Source organism: Macaca thibetana, chromosome 1, assembly GCF_024542745.1.
Source record: "Macaca thibetana thibetana isolate TM-01 chromosome 1, ASM2454274v1, whole genome shotgun sequence".
NCBI lineage: Eukaryota > Metazoa > Chordata > Mammalia > Primates > Cercopithecidae > Macaca > Macaca thibetana.
This window is the reverse complement of record NC_065578.1, coordinates 180052196-180074671: the sequence shown is the minus strand read 5'-3', so window position 1 is coordinate 180074671 and position 22476 is coordinate 180052196. Positions and strand designations below refer to the sequence as shown.

The window sequence follows — 22476 nt, the reverse complement described above, 5'->3', positions numbered from 1 at the left end:
CTCCCGGTGAGTGTGGGTGGTAGTGGGTGGTCCAGCCTGTGTCTGGTTGCCTGGCGGTCTTTCCTAAGAAGCACCTTGAGGGTCAGCGACTGTGTGCTATTATAGTTATTATTGTAATAAATGCTTCAGTGCCAGAGAAGTAGTATACAGCAGTCAGACGCAATTACCATCCATGCTTTACTAGACTTAAAGAAATCTGTGAAAATCTGACTCAGATGACTCTGTTTTGGATGGGTTTATGTAGGATTTGAGGTAAACTTGCAGAGTCTCATTTCCTTGGCTTTGGAGAGAACGCTGGCTGGCAGAATCAAGGATTTTGAGGGACCTGGAGTGAGGGGGCAGAAAATGGAGAGGATGAAACCTTGAAGAGGTGTCCCTGGCTCTGTACAAATGAATAGTCAAAGGAATGATGGATGGGACCTAGGTCAGAGTTCAGCGAAAGATGGAGAAAAACCTGCTTGTTTTATTTACTGACCCCAGAATGGCTTTAGGTCTGTTCAGGGTTCGAGTCTGATTTTTAAAATTTTATTTTCTGATGATCTGCAATATCTTAATGCCAGATCCCGAACACATACCTGGACTCCAACGCACAAATCCTTGCATGAGTTCTAGAATGCACCAGACTGTTTCCCACCTTGGGCTTTTAGGTTTGCTCTTTCCTTTGTCAGGGGCACTCCCTGCTTCCACCCTCCCTAACTCCATTTCCCCATAATAGCCAGTCTTCTTTTTAGATGCATACATCAGATCATGCACTGATTCCTGCTCAAGTAGGAAACCATGGATAATATGATACATGCTTGACAAAGGCAAATATCTTTGGCAAAATAAAACACTAGCAACCCTCTTGGCTGGGTGCAGTGGCTTACGCCTGTAATCCCAACACTTTGGGAGGCTGAGGCAGGCAGATCACTTGAGGTCAGGAGTTCACAGCCTGGCCAACATGGTGAAACCCCTTCTCTACTAGAAATACTAAAATATTCCATTGTATTTCAGAAGATTATAAAAGCTATAAGGTGAATTTTGAAGTCTTCATCAGCATATCCATATTAAAAGGAGATGACAGAAGCCAAAATAAAATAATTATGGGCTGACACGACAACTGGGTTAAAACAAGCATCGGTTTCATTAAAAATGGCTAACTTGAAGATAAATTGTTTGACTCCAGCTCTCTAGAGGATCCAAGGTGACCTTGATGGCCACCGGAAGAAACCACAACATGAAACTCCTTGAATAAAAATTTATTGACTTAAAAAAAATACTAAAATTAGCTGGGTATGGTGGCAAATGCCTGTAATCCTGGATACTCAGGGGGCTGAGGCACGAGAATCCCTTGAACCTGGGAAGTAGAGGTTGCAATGAGCTGAGATCACACCACTGCACTTCAGCCTGGGCAACAGAGTGAGACTTTGTCTCGAAAAAACAACAACAACAACAACAACAACAACAAAAACCAAAAAACCACACAAAAAATTAGCAACCTCCTTCTTTGAAATGTTACTAGCTCATAAAGTCTGTGTTCAAGCATGTAGTATAACCTCCCTGTTGGATGTGAGGTGGTATTTATTGAATTAATAAGATAAATATACATCTCATTGACCAAGGATAAAAGAAGGAAGGGGGAAAAGGGGCTTAAATCAGCAAAACAAAATCTACTGATGAGGTACTTTGGAAAGAAAGATGATTTGTCAGGAACGAGTAAAAGAAAATCTGCAATAAAGTGATATAGACAAATATTTTGATGTATTTGTTATGTAAATAATTCATAAGAAAACATTGTGCCGTAAGAAAAACATAGATAAATGGACAAAGATCATGAACCAGACAAGTATGAAAATATAACTAAAACAGCAAACCGGCATATGGCACTTTCTACCCTCCTTCCCACCCATCTTACCACCTCCCAACTTCCTATTCCTTTCCACTGCTTTTTATATTTCTCCTTAACAAATACCACTATCCTAATATTCTCTCTCGATATTACTTATTTATCTTGTTTATTTTCTTTCCCCCCAAATTGCATGTAAACGCCATGTGGGCTGGGACATCTGCTGGTTTTGTTTGCTACCGTATGCATCCCATTACCTAGAACTCAGGGAAGGTCCAAGACAACCATCTATGGGTTTTTTAAAGTTCAACGGAACATTCATTAATTTGTTAAAAAAGACTAAATGCCTACCATCGACTAGGCACTGTGTGATATAATAGGGCTTCATTTTTCCTTTTTCAAAAGCATGAGATGTGTTTTCTACCTGTTAGAACTGCAGAGTTGAGTGCAGAGATTTGCCTGTGGGCACAGCTTTGTTTCAAAAAGAATTTTTTTTTTTTTTTTAATTTTGGCCAAAATTTTACAACCAATAGATTTCATACACAAAGCCAGATTTCTGTCTTCTTTTAAAAGAAGAGTTGATGCTGACTACAACAGGCATCAATTGCATGTGGCTACAACTGGCAGGGGGTGAAGTGCTGCTTCTTATGCCCTTTGGGCAGGATCCCAAAGGACCAGGGAAGGTCTTAGAGTAAGGCAACAGGGAAGGACCACTTCCTATTGCCTTACTCTAAGCCTAGCAGTGCCCGCTGGCAGCCAGTAGTTGCCAAACCATGGTAGTAGTTGTGCAGGTATTGGTCACAGAATAAAAAAGACCACGTACAAGCTACGTTACACCATTTTATTAAGTCCAGTTGCAGGAATATTCTAGAATTTTAAATAGAAAAGTTGTTTCCTGCCCCCTGTCCCCCCCACCCACCATCCCCAGTAGCGAGAGTAAATACTAAATGATTTTAGGGAAGTTCGTCTCAATTTGGGAGATGATTTGAGGGAGACCATTTTTCAAACTCATTAATGATGAAAAGCATCATTCCATGCAAAAGGAGCCTGGAACAAGCTCTCCCATCATTCTCTTGGTGAGACCATTTCAAAGACTCAATACTGAGCTAAGTGCAATACAGCTGGGTGTTTAATCTCAGTGAAGCTTGGTAACTTCAAAGTCCTGCAGGCAAGGCTGTAGAGAGTGTCTTCACGGAGTTCTCATGCAATGCAGATACCCAAGGCCAATACACTCCCCAGACATGAGGCCCATACATCCCCTCACTCTAGATGGCATAGCCCTTGGCTTTAAGGGAGACCCATTTGAATGAGAAAGGGGTATGTATGCAATAGGCTTGGAATCTGTTGGGCAAGCTCTGGAGTGGAGATGTGGACTAAGGACCTCCATCCCTGGAACCGTAATGCAACTCCATTGAAGGCTGTGCATTTAAAGGACAATGGGGGCAAATGTGGTAGCTCGTGCCTATAATTCCAGCAGTTTGGGAAGCTGAGGTGGGAGGATTGCTTGAGGCCAGGAGTTTAAGACCAGCCTGGGCAATACCACGAGAACCTGTCTATAACCAAAAAGTAACATATTTAGCTGAGTGTTGTGGCACACATCTGTGGTCCCAGCTACTCAGGAGGCTGAAGTGAGAAGATGGCTTGAGCCCGGGAGGTTGAGGCTGCAGTGAGCCATGATCACACTACTGCACTCCACTCTGGGTGACAGAGTGAGACTCTATCTCAAAAATAAACAAAAGAAAATAGGCTGGGTATGATGGTGCACACCTGTAATTCCCAGCACTTTGAGCAATCAAGTTAGGCGGATAGCTTGAATCCAGGAGTTTACGACCAGACTGGGCAACATGGTGAAACCCTGTCTCTGCAAAAACAAAAAACAAACAGACAGAAAAAAAAAAAAAGCCACAACAAAAATAAGTTGGGCATGGTGGCACACAACTGTATTCCCAGCTACTTGGGAGGCTGAGGTTGGAGGATCGCTTGAGCCTAGGAGGTCGAGGCTACAGTGAACTGAGATTGTGACACTGCACTCCAGCCTGGACAACAGAGTGAGATCCTGTCTCAATAAAAATAAAAGTTAAAATTAAATAAAAGAAGGACACCCATTGTCTTCAAAGTAGAACTTTAGAGGAGGAGACAGAAGAGGAGGGATGTGATATAAAAAGATTATAACAAGTTTATATATTTTGAAAATATTGCTCTGAATAAATATATCATGAGCTGCCCTTATGAAGTTAATTTTTACCACCATAAAGCGGGTTCTTTTTTTTTTTTTTTTTTTTGAGACAGAATTTCTCTCTTGTCACCCAGGCTAGAGTGCAATGGCACAATCTCAGCTCACAGCAACCTCCGCCTCCCAGGTTCAAGCTATTCTCCTGCCTTAGCCTCCCGAGTAGCTGGGTTTACAGACAACTGCCACCACGCCCCACTAATTTTTGTATTTTTAGTAGAGATGGGGTTTCACTATATTGGCCAGGCTGGTCTTGAACTCCTGACCTCAGGTGATCCACCCTCCTCAGCCTCCCAAAGTGCTGGGTTTACAGGCGTGAATCACTGTGCCCAGCCCATGTTCTAAATAAGAAAGGCACGATGAAAAATTTGTAGTTATTTTGAGATTGCTTCCAAAAGGCATCCAGGGCAGGGAGGGCATTGGCTCATTGGGTTAGCCAGATGAAGAACCTCACAAGGACCGCTGAACAGAGAATTTAGCTCTTGTACGTGTATAGTCAAGTACTTGGTACAAATTTCACAGCACATGACAGCTGTGTGGCACATCTGTTGGAGATCCAAAAAATCAGTTTCACAAGCATTGGTTGGGAAAGATTCAGCTTGGCACTAGTTCTGAGAAAAGCCCTGCAACTTTGAATTGTGTGCAAATGTAATATGCTGTAAGTTCACTGAAATGTTAGTCTTTGCCCATGGATAAAAATATCCAGTCCTGTTACAAGCTAAGCTGTTTAAGTCACACTTACAGTACTGGTCATGTGAAGAAGGATATTGGAAATTAGAATTTGTTCCTAGGATGGTAGACAAGAAGAATCTAGAAATTATGACACAGGAAGTGGTTGAAAGACTTGGAGATGACAGATCTCTAGTTCAACTTGAACAGGAAAAGACTAAGGAGGGAGATGCCATAGCTATCTTCAGATTCGCAAAAACCTGATGATGCAGGGCCCTTTGGTTGTAAAACAACATCCAAAGATTATGTCTGTTGGATAAATAAAAGAATAAAAAGAGAGTAGGGGTGTATGTCTGTGTCTGTGTGTGCATGAGTGCTGTATGTATCTGTATGTGTTGTGTGTGTATCTGGCTTTTCAGGCAAGAGAAAAAACACATGATGAAAATTACAGACAGAGGTAGATTTAAAACACCATAAAAATGTTACTGTTTGTAACGGCCAAGCTGAATGACCCTCTATTAGGGGTTTATAAAAAGAACGTCTACATGCAATGGTAAACTCAATCTTGAGAAGGAACATAAAATGGAAAGATGAGGGCTTTGGAGTCAGACACATCTGGGAGCAAATTATATCTTTGCCATTTAGCTTTGTGACTTTAGGCAAGATACCTAGCCTCTCTGAGTATTCGTTTTTCCATCTATTAAATGGGGACAATAAAACCCATGTTAAAATGTGAGAATTAACTGAGCTGACGAATGTAAAGTCCTAGAAACGGTACACTTTGGATAAGTGTTAGCTGACTTTTCTAGATTAGATGTCATCCAAAGTAGAAAGAGTGAGTTATAGAAATTATTGTAAGGCAGTCACTTAGCAGCTCCATTAGATGTACGTGGTCACCGCTGGGCATGGTGGCTCACGCCTGTAATCCCAGCACTTTGGGAGGCCAAGGCAGGCAGATCACCTGAGGTCAGGGGTTTGAGACCAGCCTGGCCAGCACTGGCAAAACCCCATCTCTACTAAAAATATAAAAATTAGCTGGGCATGGTGGTGTGCACCTCTAATCCCAACTACTTGGGAGGCTGAGGCAGGAGAATCACTTGAACCCAGGAGGCAGAGGTTTCAGCGAGCTGAGATCATCCCACTGCACTCCAGACTCCAGCCTGGGCAACAGAGTGAGACTTGGTCTCAAAAAAAAAAAAAAAAAAAGATGTACACGGTCCCCTTGTATCGTCAGTGCCTGACACAGAGCCTGCACAGGGAGCCACTCAGCAGGTGATGGCACATCTGTTGACTTTATTGTCAGCACTATGGGTAAGTCACACCCTAGAAACAGGTTCTCAATATGGCAGCATGGCCAACAGAGCCAGCCTGCATAGGGAAGGGGGGTAGGTGTTGGCATCAGAGAGGTTCAAATCTCAGTTCTCCACTGGATTGAGTTACTTCACCTTTCCGAGCTGCATGTGTCTCTTCTGAGGCAGTACGTGTTTCATGGCAGTGAGTGATGAAATTGCATATGCAAAGGCATTTGATATTCTTTTCCCAGAGGGATCCTCTTTACAATCCAGGAAGGCAGATAATGCACTCTGTATGGAAGAAAAAACAAGATTCAGAAAATTGAAGTGATGTGCCCAAGGAAATAGCAGAATTGGTATTTGATTCTTTCCTTTTAACCTGAAGGCCCATCATCTTTCCGAGACCATGATGGAAACATTTTTTGGTGTCTCAGTGTGCCGGGTCCTATGCTGGCTGTTTCCGTGTATCGCCTCCTTTGCTGTTCGGGTCCCCATGGAGATGTTAGTCACTTTGCGAGTCTCTTTGGAACATCTGCAGGATGGGCTTCTTAGACACTTGAGAAAGGTCATTCTTCATGGGACACCTGGCATTGGGAGGAGACATCTGCCCAGACAGTCACGTCCGCTCCTCGCCTTGACGGGCACCGGAGGGATGGCTGTTGTGTATCTTGAGCAGCGACACCGTCGGCTAGTGGCTATGCTGAGTCCGCAGCTGCCCATCCTCAGGTCTCCTTGAGCCCACAGACTTGCTCTGTGGGATTACAGTGTTTTGAAATGAACTCCTTGCAAGCATTTAAATCAGAAATATCCGCATAAAAATGTAATTTAACAGTTTGGGTTTCTCTCGAGGAACTGGATGGTCTGGCAAACCTGAGCCCATGTTCTCCCAGGCAGCAGCCCACCAGCACTGCTGGTGCAAGGGGACCGTGTACATCTCCTTTAAGTGAAGCAGGCGTCCCCACGGTCCCCGCACTGCCAATTGCACTCCCATACCTTCCTCCCCCAAAGAGTTTAGGTTACCATATAGTACTCATGCATAATTTCTATCAATAATAACATAAACACCTGCTAGAACAGTTCCTGAGGTGTTTTTTCTGACCATCTCTTTTGTATGCTTCCTCCCCAGTCTGTGATTGCAATGGGAAGTCCAGGCAGTGTATCTTTGATCAGGAACTTTACAGACAAACTGGTAATGGATTCCGCTGCCTCAACTGCAATGACAACACTGATGGCATTCACTGCGAGAGGTGCAAGGACGGCTTTTACCGGCACAGAGAAAGGGACCGCTGTTTGCCCTGCAATTGTAACTCCAAAGGTAGCTGAAAAGGGGGGAAAGAGGGAGAGGGAGATGGAGCAGTGGGGAGACAAGAGGGAAGGAAGGAGCGAGGAAAAGAAGAAGGAAGGGAACAAGGGAGGAAAAAAGAAAGAAAACAGGGGAAGCAAGTAGGCCAAGAGGGAGATGTTCAACTTCACAAGCAACTGGGAACCTACCAGACATTGGTCTTTTTAGCAGTTTCAGTCTGAAAGGAAACATGTTTCTCTTAAGTAGGGGTTGGTGGAACCAGCTGGGACCTTAAGGGCATATTGTCTTGAATTCTAATACAAAGAGTCACATTATTAACTGTTCCAGGCAGGTGACAGTCTTTTCCAGGCAGATAACAAAGGAAGCTTGCACTCTTTGACGGATAGTTCTTCATATCCATAGCCATCCATTTGACCAACCTCTTGAAAAATGAGGAATTAGAAAGATCTGTTTCTAGTGCTGTGCTAGGTGCTAGCAATATGAAGTTGTACTAATAAAGGAGACAGACAAGTAAATAGGAAAATTAAAGTCTTTCATTAGGTTGCTAACAAGATAAAACAAAATAACAAATAGGAAACACCTAATGGGGTGGCTGGTTCATAGGAGAGCTAGTTGTTTTTTGTTTGTTTGTTTGTTTGTTTGTTTGTTTGTTTTTTGAGACGGAGTCTGGCTCTGTCACCCAGGCTGGAGTGCAGTGGCGCGATCTCGGCTCACTGCAAGCTCCGCCTCCCGGGTTTACGCCATTCTCCTGTCTCAGCCTCCCGAGTAGCTGGGACTACAGGCGCCCGCCACCTCGCCCGGCTAGTTTTTTGTATTTTTTAGTAGAGACGGGGTTTCACCATGTTAGCCAGGATGGTCTCGATCTCCTGACCTCGTGATCCGCCCGTCTCGGCCTCCCAAAGTGCTGGGATTACAGGCTTAAGCCACCGCGCCCGGCCTGTTTGTTTGTTTTTTTGAGACAGAGTCTCGCACTGTCATCCAGGCTGGAGTGCAGTGGTGCCATCTCGGCTCACTGCAACCTCCGCCTCCCAGGTTCAAGCGATTCTTCTGCGTTAGCCTCCCAAATAGCTTGGATTATAGACACCTGCCACCACGCCCAGCTAATTTTTTGTATTTTTAGTAGAGATGGAGTTTCATTACATTGGCCAGGTTGGTCTCGAGTGCCTGACCTCATGATCCACCCACCTCAGCCTCCCAAAGTGCTGAGACTACAGGTATGAGCCACCGCACCTGGCCAGTTGCTTTTTTTTCTTAAAAAGTATCCCACACAGTACTATATTCATATAACTGTAGGTCTTTGCTGTGCACACAGATACACACACTGTGTTGTATTCATTGTGGACAGACAGTAAAGACAATTTAGTAAATATAAAGGGGGAGAGAGAGGTGGTTCTATAAATAAGATTTTTTTTAATGGTTCATTTGTCTATTATCTTTCTTGGCATTATCAACTTTTCTTGCTAGAAAGTGTTTAATAGCATCGTATGATAAATATTGATCCACTTAAAGCATACAGCCTTACTGCATGGCAATGACTTAGTGTAGTAGGTCTGTGCAACCAATTGATAGCTGCAGATTGAAAGAATCTAAAAATAGGCAGATTCTGGTGCAGCCATGAGTTGCCGGTAGAGTGGGTTGGGAGTCTTATAGAAAACTGGGTGACCCTGTGGTGAGATAGACCCATGTCACAGCAGTCACCCCCCAAATTCACCTAAGTTGCTGTTACAATGTAGTTTGACTCAGATTAGTTTAGCTTTGTTGTATAGAATTTGCATCCAGAATCTTTTGGACTTAGCAGTCCTCCCTATGAATCAAAGAACTTCATAAAAAAATTAAAAGACAAATTATTCCATTTTAATCAGCATTTAATCTCTCTGAAGAGCCCCTATTGCCTTAGGTCATGCAGCTTCATTGTGAGTCACCAGAGTTGGGTCATCCCAGTGGAATGATCAGTGAGAATGAAACTAGAAATTTAATTGGCTCAGCTTGAAAGCCTGGCCTGAAGACAAGGTTATTAGTCTCAGGGTAGACCAGGAAACTGCTGCCTAGCACAGAAGAATGGGAAAGAAGGATTTACCATGCCATCTCTTCTGTTTCAGCATGTAGTCTACTGCTTGCCCAGTGGTAGTGAAACTGGCTCCTTCTTTCTATTTGGGGAATAGATATCCCAGATTCAGTGGGAACAGCTTGGCAGGAAGTGGTGGAGCCCAATATTGATTTATGTCTTATATGATAGTTAACATGTGCCATGTGCCAACCCTGGGCCAGGCACTTTTCTAGGTGTTTTTAATCCAGTAATTAATCAATCTTCACAAATAGCTTTATAAAGAGAGGGCTATGTTTTTGTCCATTTCACAAATGATGTAGCAGAGACTTAGGGAGGGAGGGGAAGAAACTTGTCCAAGTTTATAGAGCTAAGGGGCAGAGTAAGAGTTCAGGACCAGGTTTGTTGACATCAAAGGTAATAATGTAGAGTATAGTGGTAGGTTATGGAGCCAGACAGCCTGGGTGCAAATCTGGACATGACCACCACCACTAGGTCACTCTGGGCAGGTTCCTTAACCTCTTGCTGCTCCAGCATCCTCATCTGTTAAAGAGTGATCATGATATTTATGTCACGGGATCCTGTGGAGATAAAATGGTGTTTGACAAGCACATGGCAGGCAACTCGGTAAATTGTTAATTGATGTAGTTGTTTTTCTTATTAAGACAGTGGGGAAACTGAGACCTAGAAAAGTTAATGAATGGCCTAAAGTCTTCCAGCAACTGATTGCAAGAACTAAAGTTGTAAGCCAGATCTTCTGACCAAGAACAGTTCTCTTATTCCTTCTATATGAAAGAAAAAAAAATCAGAATGGCATTTTTCTATGCCCAAAAGCAGACAATTTATGTGTACACAAAAAGCTTGATGGATATTATTTCCTAAGATCTGACTAATGCTTTATAATTTTCCAAAACATTTTCATAGATGATGTCCTTTTCAGTCCTCATAACAGTCTGACAACCTGTGTTAACACATCCCACATCCCCTGTTAAAGAGATGAAGAAACTGAACTTTCAGGGTCCAAACTGCCGAGGATGAAAGACACATTGGTGGCAGAGACTGTTCCCACCATGGGCTGTCCCCAGCTGCTCCTCAGCTGCACATGTCACTTAACCACTAGCACAAGTTTAATTCCCTATGTGATTTCTCAATCTCCCAATTAGCCAGAGGATATTTTTCACTTTCAGATAGTAACTTGACAGGGGAGTTTGTTGTATATTCAATTTCAAATGCAAAAGAACATGTCTTACAAAAAATGCTATCATTACATGTATGTCAAATGAAGCCAACGGCATTAATAAACCCCAGAGTAGTCACCAATTTTGGACTTCATATCGATTTCCCATAAATGTAGCAACTAGGCTTATTTTTAGATTATGACTTTGTGGACTCAGCAACAGGGCTGAGTTATCTTCAGCTCTTCCAGCCGCATATTTAAGCCCTGATAACCTTTTGCAGATACTTTGAAATTCACTGTGTGTGCAAGTTTTTCCCCCCATGACAGCTAAGTTTTTGAGGTCTATGTGATATTGGACTTACTCTCTTAATTTTATATTTTTCACATATCTTTGATGCTGACAGTGTATTATTCAGACTATACCATTTGAGTAATTATTTAAAACATGTTTTTAAATGCAAGTGTATATATTTTTAAAAGGGTTCTCAAAAGGAGGCAAATTCTCTCAGTTTATATTTTTTGTTTATTTTTTTTAATTGGGTTTGTTGTTGTTGTTTTGGGACAAGATCTCACTGTGTGGCCAAGGCTGGAGTATAGCGGCTCCATCATGGCTTACTGCAACCTCAAACTCTTGGGCTCAAGCAGTCCTCCTCCCTCAGCCTGCTGAGTAGCTGGGACTACTGGTGTGTTCCACCATGCCTGACTAATTTTTAATTTTTTTGTAGAGACAGGGTCTATGTTGCCCAGGCTGGTCTCAAATTCCTCGGCTCAAGCAATCCTCCTGCCTCAGCCTCCCCTAACTGCTGGTATTACAAGTATGAGCCACCATGCTCGGCCCTCAATTTTAAATATTAATCAGTTTTTAATACCTTCCTGAGTCTTCAAATGCATGTAGACTGTATCTACATAAACCATGAATGTGCTTACTGGGACACAAATTTGAAACAGGAAGTTATTCCTTGTCTATTCTTTAAAACCAATTGTTCACAATCCCTAAGTACAGTTCATGATGTGGGAATTGGGGCAGGTGGTTTTTTTTGAGTGAGACTTTGAAGAACCAGTGCTATTGTTTTGGAACATGAAATAAGTTAGTCATATTCAGAGTTAGAGCCCAAATGACCGTCTTCCCCCACTTTATAAAAATAATTCATTTCTGAAAAACTACTGCAAGGTGAGTTTTCTGAAGTTGAAAGTGTAATTACCATTAATTCGAATGGAGAAAAAATGTGTTTCTGGTACCCAAATCAGCATCCATTCATGTTAAAAACAACCACATTTCATCATAAGGGACTTCTATTTAATGTTACTTATCAGAGCATTATTCAGAAAGGAAATTTCCTTCCTTCTGCCCACCACTCACAGAGCAATGAGCATGAAGTCTCTCAACATCAAACCAAATAACCTCTCTTCGTTCTCATTTTATTTAAATGCTCTCTTGCCTTAGGCTCTGAAAACCTTCTTTCTCTCCTCCTCCCCTCACCCTCCTTAGACTTCTCCTCCCTGCCTTCCATTGCTTATTGTTTGATTAGACCCTGTCCTGAGACTTCTCCCTCTCTGATCATCCTCTCTCTCTCTTTTTTTTTTTTTTTTTGAGACAGAGTCTCGCTCTGTCGCCCAGGCTGGAGTGCAGTGGCCGGATCTCAGCTCACTGCAAGCTCCACCTCCTCCACGGGTTCACGCCATTCTCCTACCTCAGCCTCCCAAGTAGCTGGGACTACAGGCACCCGCCACCTCGCCCAGCTAGTTTTTTGTATTTTTTTTTTAGTAGAGACGGGGTTTCACCGTGTTAGCCAGGATGGTCTCGATCTCCTGACCTCATGATCCGCCCGTCTCAGCCTCCCAAAGTGCTGGGATTACAGGCGTGAGCCACCGCACCCGGCCCATCCTCTCTCTTAATAGATGGGCTCTATCTCTGTCCTTACCACTTCCTGTCCTCTCTCCATCTACTTCTGGACTGATCTCACATTTACTATGGCTTCCTATTCAGCCTGTGTGTTGAAGGCTCCTAGATCTTCATCTCTAGACTCTGAGCTCCAGATGAGCATTTCCACCTTTATATGCCCCTAGAAACTCAAGTTCATATATCCCAAACTAAACTCATTATCTTCTCTTGATGATTCAGCCTGAGATCTTGGTCCTCCTGTCTTCCCTGGTTTGGTAAATAGCATCACAGTCCAGTCAGGCATGCACTCTGGGGACCTGAGTGTCATCAATGTGATCCTCTCTCCCTCGTCATTCCTAACCCAAGAGTCATCATCTAAATCTGTTTGTTCTATATCCACAGTGGCTCTCACAATGCTTTCCTCCTTCTCTTCTCACCGAGACCCCTCTAATCCAGGCCATCATGGCATGGGAGGAGGCAGGCTCATCTTGTCTTCCCCAAGCCATCCTGCAGACTGTTCTAGAGTTCTCTTTCTAAGTGCAGGTCTGAACTTATCACTGCCTGCCTAAACCTCTGAGAGTTCCTATTATGCAGAAATTGATCTGTTATTCTGCTGTGAACTTTTAATTCACTACTAAATAGCGTGAGCTAATACATATAAAGTGCCTAACTCAACATCTAAGGAGATGCTCAAAAAATGTCATTTACGCTATTATCACTGAACGCTCCTTCAAGCCTTGCAAAGTTGACATGTAGATGTTCATAGACTCAAACTGTGAATGTGACTCATTTATTTCACATTCCACATGCTGCATAAAGTCTTCATATAGACACAGAACTGATACCTTTATCGATTTGACTTCTACTAGTGAATTAAAAGTTCACAGAAAGGTAATAGATTTAAAAAACAAACATGTAGAGACTGGTCAATGTTCCCTTGGCTTCATAGACTATGGATAGCCTAATCCTTACAGATACTTAAGATACAGGCCGGGTGCAGTGGCTCATGCCTATAATCCCAGCACTTTGGGAGGCTGAGGCAGGTGGATCATGAGGTCAGGAGTTCGAGACCAGCCTGGCCAACATGGTGAAATCCCGTCTCCACTAAAATACAAATCAGGCATGGTGGCACACACCTGTAGTCCCAGCTGCTCAGGAGACTGAGGAAGGGGAATCGCTTGAGCCAGGGAGGCAGAGGTTGCAATGAGCTGAGATCATACCACTGCCTGGCAACAGAGCAAGACTCCATCTCAAAAAAAGAAAAAAAAAAAAGATATCCAGATTATGGCCAGGTGTGGTGGCTCATGCCTATAATCCCAGCACTTTGGGAGGCCAAGGCAGGTGGATCACCTAAGGTTGGGAGTTTGAGACCAGCCTGGCCAACAGGGAGAAACCCCCGTCTCTACTAAAAATACAGAATTAGCTGGGCATGGTGGTGCATGCCTGTAATCCGAGCTACTTGGGAGGCTGAGGCAGGAAAATCACTTGAACCCGGGAGTTGGAAGTTGCCAACAGGAACGAAACTTCGTCTCAAAAAAAAAAAAAAAAAAAAAAGATACACAGATTATTTTACAATTCCACTGAACTGCAGGGGGATTATAAGGTAGCTGAGGTGTACCTAGCTAGCCTTCCACCTCATCTTTTGGCTTTCTCTCAGCTCCTTCCACAACAGCCCAGCCCTCTTCCTTGGCATACACACATTAGTTGGACAGATTTCTGGGCACCTGCCTTGTGTCAGGCACAATGCTGAGCAGTGGGAATACAGCAGGTGACATAAGGTGAGATCATCCTAAATCAAGTAGGGCTGAGGACTGGGGTAGGGGTGGGATGGGATTTTAGATGCAGGAGTCAGAGAAGATTTCTCTAGAAAAGTAATATTTAATCAAGACCTGAGTGCTGAGGATGTGCCAACTAGGGGAAGTTTGAGGAAAGAGCATTCCAGACTGAGGGAGCAGCAAGTGCAAACACCTTGAGGGAAGCTGCTTAGCACTTTGCCCCAACCAAGAGAGTTGGGTCACTGGAACCTAGTGAAGGAGGGTAGGAGATGAGGTAAGAGAGGTACGGTCTTGCAGGCCATGATACAGAGTCGGCATCTTATTCTGCTTGGGGGAGGCGGGGCGCTGGAGGACCTAAATATCTGAATTACATTTTTAAAGAACATCCTGACTTCTCTGTGGACTATGGAGAGGCAAGGATGGAGGCAGGGAGGAGAGTGTGAGGCAGGGCCCAGGTGAGAGAAAGTGGAGGCTGGAATGGAGTGAGTGTGGAAGGGCAGGTGGTGAGACCTGGCGGCATCCCACGGTGACACATTTTGTTGCCCTGAGTTTTTCATGAACACTCAATCTGAGAGGACCCATTTACAACTAGGAGCATATCTGTAAAAAGTGGAATCATAAGACAAGTACAGTCCCCTAGGAAAGGCACACACGGTGCATCCCGCCGGGGGGCGCACCACAGGGGATACTCTCCAGCACTCTTGGCAGGTGGATATTTTTGGTTAATAGCCCTTTTTAAGCTCATAAAAATCATACCGTATAAGCACTGACCCTTAAAAGATGGCTTTGCCTGCCAGGGATAAGAGAGAATGCTGCTCACTTTCAGATACGAACTCTCTTCTAGGAGGCCAATGTGCTCATTCACAAATTTTCCTTGAGATCTTAAAGATTTGATGGACTTCTTTTACAAAGCGGTGAGCTGTATGCTACCTACTGTCACAATCAGAGCAGACAGACAGAGACAAATGCTTTTATGAGTAATTTAATTCTTCTCCCTGAGGAAGACATCCTCGGCTGTCAGCACCGTCCCCGGTGGGTGGAAGAACACACAGACGATGTGAAGTGACTGTTAAAGGCAGCAGATGGTGCTTCTTACTTCGTGTTTATGGAGCACCCATAGGGTGATAGTTGCTTCCAATGCCGCATACACTAAATAGTTCCTCTTCTTCTTTCCTTTCCCCTACCTTGTGGGTTTCAGGTTCTCTTAGTGCTCGATGTGACAACTCCGGACGGTGCAGCTGTAAACCGGGCGTGACAGGAGCCAGATGCGACCGATGTCTGCCAGGCTTCCACATGCTCACGGATGCGGGGTGCACCCAAGACCAGAGACTGCTGTGAGCATCTACATCCCACCATTGCTGTCACTAACTCAGTGATGACAATTATAGAAATCTTAGCAACCACTTGTGTTTACTGAGCCCCTACCCTGTGCCAAACACTGCTTTGAGAGTACATGATGTGGGCTATCTACTTTAATCCTCACAATACCCCTAAGAGGTTGAGATTATCATTATATGCATTTCAAAGATAAGAAACTTAAACAATATGAGGTTAAGTTGCCTGATGTTACTGGTGAGGCTGGACCTAATGCTTAAGCTCAGGGTTTTGGGTCCAGAGTCCATGTCCTTCTCTCTGGCAACGGCTTCCCTCTAGATGAAGGGAGGCAACGAGTCCTTCAAGTAACCTGGGACTCATTTTGGCCCCAGTGAATTTGGGTAGAACTTTTCTGCATAATCTTGATCCCCTTTAGTTTGGAATGTCCTGTATCCCTACTCAAATTTTTTTTGGAAGATGAGTGAGTATGCATTAAATATCACATAACCAATCTGCAGAGATGCAGAGCTGGCAAGCGTTGGGATGGCTTGGTGGGGGCTTGGCAGTGAAGCACTGGGCACTGGCTAGCAAGGCTCTCACAGAGGAGGCGCGTCCCATTGCCCACTTTGCTAGCTCCTTGCTGGGACAGGAACTGCCCTTCAGCCACACTGCATTGTCCCAGTTGTCAAGGTCCCCAGTTCTCATACTCTCTTGGCATTTGTTCTGGTCCAGCTTTCCCTGACCCTTTCAGATGGTCTTCAGAGATCACCCCTGCCCCACTCCTCCTTTGTAACCCTTTTAAAACATAACCCTCTGTTAGCTCCACCTCCCTGACCCAATTCAGAATGAGATAAAACTTATCAAGGTCCTTCAAGGTCCTCCTCCCTCTCCACCCTCAGCCTAGGTGCCTGCTTGATTTCTCACCGCTTCCCTCCCTGCTCCCTGCACTCTGCAGAGAAGCCACACCAGCCTTCCTTCCCTTCTTCAAAGACCCAAGTGCATGTGACTTTGGCACATCCTGGAGCGCTCTGCCTTCCCCAAAGCCGTGCAGCGCCTCCTGCTCCATCCCCACCCCACTATCTCCTCACAGAGGCCTTCCTGCACCAGTCCCACCCCTCTGTGTTCTCACTCTGCTGTTTCACTCCATATCTTATTTTCTATTCATGTTTGTCCATTTCTACCACTAAAATGTAAGCCCCCTGTGGCTCCGTCTTGTTTGCTTCTGTGTCCCCATGCCTGGAGTGGGAAGAGGCACCTCGAGGGTGTCCAGTGCATCTGCAGCTGTCCCTGTGCCTGCTGCCCTGGCACAGGACTCCTGTGGAATGGGGACTGTTCCTATTTCTCTTAGCATCCCTGGTTCTGAGCAACCAGTAGATGCTGAATATGTGTTTGTCAAATGGTCCAGATAAGCAGTAGAGAGGGAGCTAAGAAGGAAGGAGGCTGTGAGAATTCAAAGATAAAGATTGGCAAAGAAATTCCAGCCATAAGCATTGCTAGACTTGGCATGTGACTGGATGAGGAATGTGAGGGAGAGGGAGGGGTCAAGGGTGCCCCAGGTTTGGGCAGGATTTGGGTGGGGTCACAGGGCAGGCAGAGGAGGAACAGATCAGTAGAGAAGAGACAGTAAACTTAGTTTTTGAGCAATGAGATAAAACACATGACTGCGTGCAAAGTGGGTGACAGAAGCAGGGGTGGACGAGATAGGGAGATTGTGCCAGAATTCAGTGAAAGCCCTGATACCTTCATTGAGAAAATCTTGCCACAGACAAACAAAAAAAAGTCCATTAAACCCAGCAATCCCAGCAATTCCACTCCTAGGTATACATCCAAGAGAAATGAGAAAGTAGATATCTGCAAGTAGATATCTGCACAAAAACTTGTACACACACATTCATAGCAATATTACTCATAATAGCTGAAAAGTGCAAACAGTAACCAAAAAGAATATATGTATTCCGTCCCAAAAAGAATTTATGTACTGACACATGCTATGACATGGATGAGCCTCAAAAGCATCATGCTAAGTGAAAGAAGCCAGTCATGAAAGACCACATATGGTATAATTCCATTTATAGGAAATGTCTAGAATAGGCAAGTCTGGAGAGACAGAAAGTAGACTGGTGGCTGCCGAGGGCTGGAAGTGGGACTGGAGGGAGGAGATGTAGCAGGGTCGGGGACACAACTGCTAAAGGACACAGGATTTCTTTCCAGAATGATCAAAATGTTCTAAAAATTAATATTGATGGTGATGGCTGTACAATTCTGAGAATCAGCTAAAAACCATTGGATTGTATATTTTAAATGGGTGAATTGCATGGCATACGAATTACATCTCATTTGAGGAATTACCAACGGAAAGAACTGAATGGAATAAAATAGCAGGTAGATGGAATTAATCATGATAAAAAGCAGACATCATTGAATTAAACAATAGGGAAACAAATGATAATTTTTTAAAAAAAATGTAAACAGAGCCAAACAGTCAACCAAAGTAAACTAAACAGTTGGTGATGAACCTGGTTTACATTCTGGCACAAACCCCTGCTCTCTTTAGGAGTGGCTGACAGTTCTCGGCCCAGCTGCCACCCACCAAGTACACTCTGAGCAGCACTGGTGGAGGCAAGTGAGTCCTCAGGTGTGTGAGAGAGGTCCGCACAGGTGAGGATGGCTAGGAGAAGCCTCATCGAAGAAGGACTTGCCCAGCTTAGTGATGTTTGCTCATGAGCAGTTGATTTTTATGTGCTACTTGTGAAGCATTTGGAAGCATGTCCCTAATTTTCTTTTTCTTCTTTCCCAGAGACTCCAAGTGTGACTGTGACCCAGCTGGCATCGCAGGGCCCTGTGACGCGGGCCGCTGTGTCTGCAAGCCAGCTGTCACTGGAGAACGCTGTGATAGGTCTGTGTGAACTGTGGCCCTACAAACAGCAGAGAGAGTCCCTTGCCAACTAAGGGATTAATCGTCTGAGTGTAATTATGGAAAAGGGATACTTGACAAATGTTGATGACTTTCTTCCTGCTCTGCCCTCAAAAACTAAGCTTTTACAAAAAAAAAACCAAAAAAACAACAAAAAAACAAAACTAAAAAACCACTGAGCGCCCAAATCTCACTGGACTCCATACTCTGCTCTGGGCCCCTTCTCTTTGTTTTGACAGTGGGAGAGGCACAGGGCCCCAGAGATTCGCCCCACCAGCTGGCTCCTAATTCCAGGTGCTCTGTCTGAGGCAGTAATCCATAGTGAGATCCTGGGACTCAGGCTGGTTTCAGGAAAGGCCTGGCCCAATTAAACATGCTGTGAAAATTCTTGTAAGAGGGCCTATCACAGCATATGGCCATATATAACCATCGTGTACAAAAAAGGCACTGCCCTGGGGATAGGATGGCAGTTACATGCACACACACGTATGGGCGTGGGGCTGTGAGGGCGAGGTAAGAGCCCCTTGGGCCAAGCCACACTGGAGGAGGTGGAGCAGTGAGGCACCATCCCCCAAGCTGCCGGTGCAGGATGTGCCTTAAGTACAACTGTGCTCAGGCTTTAAACTCTTCCCTCCCAGAGGTTGTTGAGCAGAGGGCTGTGAGGCTGGTGTCAGAAGCAAGGCTTCCTCCTCATTTCCTTAAAAGTAAGAAAGCAGTTCTTTGGCACTCTGCCAATCACTTATACCTGCACAGAGGAAATGCCAAATACACTCCTAACTTGTGTTTTCAGGGGTTCCTGGCTGCTGAGGTGAAGGCAGGGAAATAAAGCTTAAGTGTTAAAAGGGAAGTCACTCGTCGAAAGCCTTTTTAATTTCAAAATAAAAGACAGAAATAGAATGCCACATAAAATAAATGTTATCACCACCAATGATAAGAAATAGACCTCTGCTAAAACTGCGTCCCAGTGACAATGCTCTCCCCCTCCCTAGAAGTGACCTCTATTCTGACTTTTATGGTAATCACTTTCTTTCTTTGCTTCATAATTTATTACCCCAGTGCGTTCCTAAACAAAATCGTTTAGTTTTGTCTAATTCCCTTCCTTTCTCTTCTTTTTTCTTCCCTCCCCATTGCTCCTCTCCTATCCTTCCTTGTTTTTTCAAGCTCTTTTAATCGGCAGGTTTCTTCTCCATAGAAATCATAATAATTCTTTTAACTCTTGCTCTTAGAGAAAAAACAAAGCGTGTTTAGTTACAACTGTCCTCTGAAGCACCTGCCCTTCACAGCTACCCTGCTTTTCTGTGATACTGTACTCAGAACATTCCCCCCAACATGTGGTGCAGTAGCTTTTACACTACATGATTTGGAGGCAGATGTACATGATTTTCAATCTTGCCTCAGCCACTTACCTGCTATATGTCAAGAGTTTCTTAACCTCTTGGCCTTAGTCTCCTCATCTAAGAAAACTAGAAATAGCAATTCCTCATAGAGTTGGAGGGAGGTTAAATGAGAGAGTACACTCAAGGTGCCTGGCACAACGTAAGTGCTAAATAAATGATCATTGAAACCATCATTGTTTCACATTATTTCATGTGGAAGGATGTAGTTAACTTGAGCAGAGGATAAACAAGTCCTCCCCAGCTTCCCCTGCCCTCTTCTCTGTGACTCCAGCATCGCCTGGCAGCCATGGTCCTTACAGAAGCCACTGGAGGGCTTGAGTTGGGAGCGGAGGTGGAATGCAAGCCTACACCTGGCTTTTGGAGAGTGTCTTAGCCATCCTTTTTCTTTGTCATATCCTCACCTGCACTTTTCCCTAGTGAGCCAGAGCCCAGGTGCAAGAGTCAGAGATGGGGATCAACACCTAAGTGGTCTTGGGGAGGGGTTCAGTACAGCTAAGTAATGCTGAGGCAGGAGCCTCACCTTCCCTGGTCCCCACTTCCCAGTCTTTGTCCCCATTAAGCAGTAGCTCCAAAACAGGGCAGCTTTGCATAGCCCTGCCCACACCATTCTGCTCATCTGACCACCACTCAATTTCCTACCAAGGATTGGCCAACTACTCAGATGCCAGACCACCAAGACAAACGTGGCTCTGTTCTACAAAGGAACAGAAAGTGAATGTTCCCTATGCTGTCTCATTTAGGGGGTCGTGATTCCATCTGGCAGTCTGGGGGTGGGGTAGTATGTGAAATCTGGTATTTCCCTCCTCTGAAAATTAATAGGGCCAAGTGGAAGAGAAGGTAGAGAGAGGATGACTCATTCATCATATTCTCTCTACAGAATAAAAAATAACCTATAATATCCTGATTTCTACAATGCTACTGCAGGTGTCGATCAGGTTACTATAATCTGGATAGGGGGAACCCTGAGGGCTGCACCCAGTGTTTCTGCTATGGGCATTCAGCCAGCTGCCGCAGCTCTGCAGACTACAGTGTCCATAAGATCACCTCTACCTTTAATCAAGGTAAAGCCTTCCATTTTCTAGGTTTTAGTTTTTGAATGTTGTATAGGGCTTTGTACTTACAGACAACCACCTCCGTATTCACAGGATGGATTCTCTTTAGCAATTCTCTTATAGTATTTAATGTACATTATTTTGTCAGGGCACTCAGGCATACTCTGATGTCTTGAAAAAGTCATAGGCTGAAAATAGTTCACTTGTATAACTCAAAAGAATAACTACAAAAGAGATTAGATTTTTATTTCCCTGAATTTTCCATCCCCATCTATTTCAAAACCACAAAGGAATCATTCATTTGGTTTGGAGAGTGTATAAGAGTCTTCCTGGAATTCACATTCACTAATAATGCTGTTTTCACATATAATAAATGAGCTAATTGTGAAATTAGTTCCCAAGCTACAGAGCACTATAAAAATATTGGAAATTGATATTATTTCAACACTCACTAAGTCTGAGTTTCCCTTTGAAAAGCCTGGACCCTCTCACTTCATTAAGACCAGAGCCTGTTTATATAAATATAAAAAATGGAAATTACAGGCAGAAGAAAACCTGCTATCTTATCACAAGAGTCAGACTCAAAGATGAGAAATCCTAGCAGCTGCGGGGCGGGAGCAGGTGAAGTAGAGACCCACATAGAGAGGTACATGGATAATTTTAAGGACCATTTACAAATGTGGAAATATTGAGAAAACCCCACTTGCTACTCACCACTAGGACTTGTTGGCAAGCAAATATTTCCTTGTTTAACTTAATAGATGAGGAGGGCTTTTCCAATGCAGACTGATTTTGTTTGTGTTCCAGATGTTGATGGCTGGAAGGCTGTCCAACGAAATGGGTCTCCTGCAAAGCTCCAATGGTCACAGCGCCATCAAGATGTGTTTAGCTCAGCCCGACGACCAGACCCTGTCTATTTTGTGGCTCCTGGTATGTGAGGAATGATTTCTCCTATGGAAGCCAGCTTATAGGACTAGGAAGTCAGGATAGAGAAATTGAGTTAGAAATTGTGGAAACCATATCACTTTGCATTCAGGGTAGCAGCATCTCCAGAAGAGAGTTGGGGGTTAAGCCTGATTTGAGAGTCACTAATAAATGGCCCCAACAGAGTAGAATGGGGTGTCCCAGAGGTCAGACCCTGGTTGACCTGCCTCCTTTAATCAAATGAGAAGTTTCTATGTTTACCACCAAGGCAAGAAATCAAGGACTGTGGCCAAACCTATGGATCTATTGAGAAGCAGGTGGAAAGCAAAAACAAAGCATTTCTTAAAACTTCAAATACTTGTAAGTTAAAAAAAAAAAAAATCAGTCAGTGGTATGTGCCTTGGTGGAAAAGCACTGGCTAGAATTCTGACCCCAGTTCATTTCCTTAGCACATATGTGATTCTTGGGCAAGTTGTTCTCTTAACTTCGCTGAACTTAAGTTTTCCCTACTGTTAAATGAGAATACTAATGCCTGCCTCCCAGAATTATTGTCAGCAAATGTGATGATATTTATGAAGGCATTCTGTCAACTAAAGCATTATGTAACAAGTCGTGCTATGCTGATAGGCCTAGGATTTTTACAAAACAGTCTGTCATAAGGGCCACATCATGAATCAT

At 44.0% G+C, this 22476-nt stretch overlaps 1 protein-coding gene across 3 annotated transcripts in view; it reads left to right on the top strand.

Annotated features, from left to right (window-relative positions):
- The window catches only part of LAMC2 (laminin subunit gamma 2), a 69020-nt gene that overhangs the window by 24308 nt on the left and 22236 nt on the right, over positions 1 to 22476 (top strand). For all 3 annotated transcript variants that reach the window (XM_050766024.1, XM_050766021.1, XM_050766023.1), the window contains 5 exons: positions 7143 to 7331; positions 15396 to 15531; positions 18309 to 18407; positions 20747 to 20883; positions 21682 to 21804. In XM_050766024.1, the coding sequence (XP_050621981.1) occupies positions 7143 to 7331; positions 15396 to 15531; positions 18309 to 18407; positions 20747 to 20883; positions 21682 to 21804 (684 nt within the window). The remainder of the gene's footprint in view (positions 1 to 7142; positions 7332 to 15395; positions 15532 to 18308; positions 18408 to 20746; positions 20884 to 21681; positions 21805 to 22476) is intronic.